The following is a 3918-nucleotide window of genomic DNA, read 5'->3' as shown; positions in this document are numbered from 1 at the left end:
GATCTATACAGTGGTGCTCAAAAGTTTACATACACATGCTTAAGTTGACTAAAAGAGGAATAAAAAAAATCATGTTTTGGAAATTTATTTTAATACCTAAATTAAAAAATGAGGTAAAATCCAACCTTTAAGGACACCAATTTTCTTTGTGAATGAATAACGTATTGTAATAATAAATGTTCTTATTTAAAATACAGGGGTCATAAGTATACATACCCCTATGTTAAATTCCCATAGAGGCAGGCAGATTTTTATTATTAAAGGCCAGTTATTTCCTGGATTCAGGATATTATGCATCCTGATAAAGTTCCCTTGGCCTTTAGAATTAAAATAGCCCCACATCCTCACATACTCTTCACCATGCTTAGAGATAGGCATGGTTTTATTTCAGTTAGACTAATACCTGGTTTGATTTGCATTGAGAGATGATTTTATAGAAAGTATCCCATGCCTATCTCTAAGCATGGTGAAGAGTATGTGATGATGTGGGGCTATTTTAATTCTAAAGGCCAAGGGAACTTTATCAGGATGCATAATATCCTGAATCCAGGAAATAACTGGCCTTTAATAATAAAAATCTGCCTGCCTCTATGGGAATTTAACATAGGGGTATGTATACTTATGACCCCTGTATTTTAAATAAGAACATTTATTTATTTACAATACGTTATTCATTCACAAAGAAAATTGGTGTCCTTAAAGGTTGGATTTTACCTCATTTTTAATTTAGGTATTAAAATAAATTTCCAAAACATGATTTTTTTATTCCTCTTTTTAGTCAACTTAAGCATGTGTATGTAAACTTTTGAGCACCACTGTATACAGATGGGGCGTTTATGTCTTTCTCAGATATCATGCTGAAATATAATATAAAAAAAGATAGTTTCTGGAAATATTTACAAATCAGAGACTGTATTATTAAAGACAATTTCATATGTAAGGATAATCCGATACAAGACTTTATGGGCCCAAGCAAAATCAAATATAAAGCATCTACATTTTATAAATTAGTTAATAGCATGCCTGGGGATGTGTGTAAAAGTCTTGGGATTGTCTGGCAGAGGGACCTTGGTTGCATTTTTAGTGATGAAGAATGGTCGAAAATACTTTCAAATTGTAGCCCTTTGTAAATTAGGCTATATTGTAAGTTGATGCATAAGTATATTCAGTTCATACAGACAATAAATAGTTAATAAATTACAAATATATGGTACTAAAAGTTAAAAGGTTAAACTGTTAATTCATTTACAGTATTGCAGTTAAAATCCCTGTATTCATGATGTAAGGGTTATGTGGATAGAGAGAATGTCCATGTCTTTATTTTATTATACATACTGTTTAAGTTTTATGTCTTTTGTTATATAGATTGTTGTTTATATAAGACAGTACTTATGGGAATGTAATTTACCTAGATACCAGCTAGGTAAGAATATTCTAATTGGTTGTTAGATATTTGTTTGATTCTAATTGGGTTACGGGTTAAAACGGGAAAAAACAGGAGCCTGCGAGGGAGACGGGAGAAAGAGAAAAAGATGAAGCGTGACCGGGAACTGGAAAAAGAACTAAAAAAAGTCAGGACAGACGGCGAGTTTGTCTAAAAAGAACTTTGAAGGACTTTGCTGAAACTATCCCGGTGGGAGAGATTGTTGGCCAAACAATCTCATTGACAAACAGACCGTTTCCGGACGGAGTTCAACGAGAGCGACGTGGAGGGATTCACGGAGCGGACAAATCACCGAGTTCGACCAGAATACGGTAGACGTTCGTTTTTGTTTGTTCACCGGAGTGAAGAGGACCTTGTCGTTACTGGGACAGCAGACACGTGCAACGAACCAGGCCTGCTACGCTGGGGTGGTAGGGAGGTTTGTAGGCGAGTGACTGTGTGAGGATCTATTAGTGACCGAGTCAGCGCTAGGAAGATGTATGGTGTGAAATAGGGCTCATTGTTGATGTTAATTATTGTCAAACGTAAAAGGATATTTTGAGTTAGAGAAACACTGAAATATTGTAAAGGATGTTTATATTTTGTTGAATTCAGAGATGACCACTGAAAAGGGGGAAATGTGTTGACTTTATTTTATTTGAGATTGTTTAAATAATAATAATCTTTTACCTTTTACAAAACAGTTGTGGGCCTGATATTATTAATACTATATCACAACAGAAAAAGGTGAATTAAAAGAAACCAGTTCATGTGTTACTACTTTGTACAAAAATAGAAAATAACCTTTAGTATTAGTTTAACTGATCATCTGGAAATGTATTAATACAAGCTAGTAAAGGCATAACAGAGTAAGCTAAACGAACCCAATAGCTACTTTCATTTACCTGTTAAGGGTTGAAAGTGCTACATAAATGGAGGCACCGCTGGGATTTTTTTAGAAACTTGTGATTTTATTTTGTGTTTAAGGGAGATAACAGTGAAACTAGTTAAAATTTGTACAAAACAGTAGTCATTTTTACAAAGTGAATACCATGGACTTTCAGGCAGTGAAGGCAGAACTAGTGACTGAGCTTAGTGAATGGTGCCAAGGTGAATCCCTTGACGAAGACCAAGTACTGCTAGCAGTTGTTCCCCAAGGATGTGAAATCGAAGAAATTGAAGCAACCCTGCAAACTGTCAAAGCCTTAGGACGAGTACGAGTTCGTGGCAGAAGAGCCAATTCAAAATTGGACAAATTAACAGTCTTGTGTGAATTTAAGGAAAAGGTTGATTCTATGGCAGTTCCATTAGAAGTCATACACCCCATTTCCCAAGAGGTTTGGCCCATCATCAGGGGGTCTGCCCTCCCAGCTCCAGGTTACCAGCCTCAGACCTCCACGAATGTTCAGGGTGAGACACTGTTAACAAGTGGCTCTGCTGAGTCCATCATACGGGCGGTTGGGGATGTGTTGTCCAGAGCAGAGAAGTCTTCAGGTGAAGGCACTAGCTATCGTCGTATGCGGATATTCTCTGGCACACTACCAACTCCTGCTGGAGAAGAAACATTGGATCATTGGCTGGAACAGGCTTGGCTGATGGTTGAGGAGAGTGAGTGTTCTGGAAAAGAAAAACGTAGGCGGATCATGGAAAGCCTTCGTGGACCTGCTCTGGCAGTGGTAAAAGCAGTGCGGACCGCTGAGGCTGATATTACCCCTTCTAAATGTTTAGAGGCAATTGAAAGTGCCTTCGGTACCACTGAGTCAGGTGAAGACCTTTACTTTGAGTTTAGGCTATTGCGGCAAGAGAAAGTGGAGAAACTGTCATCATTCTTGAGGCGCATAGAGCAGTCTCTGACCAAAGTTGTTAATAAAGGGGCATACCTGTCAGTCGTATGGACACTGCCAGAGTGGAGCAGCTACTTCGAGGAGCCATATACTCAGACCTTATGCTAGTACAGTTAAAGCTAAGAGAAAGAAAGCACAATCCACCAAAGTTTTTAGACCTGTTAGCAGAGATCAGGGCTGAAGAAGAATATGCAGCCGCTAGAGTCAAGCTGAGCACATCTGTCCACAGAGTTCATGCCAACCCAGATATGGACAGTAGCCTGATGGACATTCAGAGTTTAAAAACAGAAATTAAAGAGTTAAAGTCTATGTTTGCGTCAATGACCAAAAATTCTCACCAAGAGCTGATGACAGATGACAAGGGAATTGGCCAAACAGTACCAGAGCTTGTTGCCAACAAGGGAAATGGAGCAGAGGTCGCTGCCCTGAAAAAAGAAGTTAAAAGACTAAAGAATAAACTATCATCGAACGGGGCAAATACCTCAGAAACACAGGCTAGGACACTGCGGGTGGAGCCAACAAGACCCGTTTCAAATAGCCAAAAGCCTTTTAGAAACTCTGAAGACAGTTTCTGCTATAGGTGCGGCGAAAACGGTCATTTTGCCAACAAGTGTCAGAATGCTGAAAATCAGAATAAAGTTATACAAAAGC

The 3918-nt window shown here is 38.4% G+C and overlaps 1 protein-coding gene across 1 annotated transcript; it reads left to right on the top strand.

The window, feature by feature from the left end:
• Nucleotides 1-1493: 1493 nt before the first annotated feature.
• Nucleotides 1494-3375, top strand: LOC116677961 (paraneoplastic antigen Ma1 homolog). Its single transcript, XM_032508110.1, has one exon. The coding sequence runs from the start codon at nt 2476-2478 to the stop codon at nt 3373-3375; it is 900 nt and encodes a 299-aa protein (XP_032364001.1). The 5' UTR covers nt 1494-2475.
• The last annotated feature ends 543 nt before the right edge of the window (nt 3376-3918 follow it).

Source organism: Etheostoma spectabile, unplaced genomic scaffold, assembly GCF_008692095.1.
Source record: "Etheostoma spectabile isolate EspeVRDwgs_2016 unplaced genomic scaffold, UIUC_Espe_1.0 scaffold00006248, whole genome shotgun sequence".
Lineage (NCBI taxonomy): Eukaryota > Metazoa > Chordata > Actinopteri > Perciformes > Percidae > Etheostoma > Etheostoma spectabile.
The sequence above is the reverse complement of the archived record's forward strand: the minus strand, read 5'-3'. Positions and strand labels throughout refer to the sequence as shown.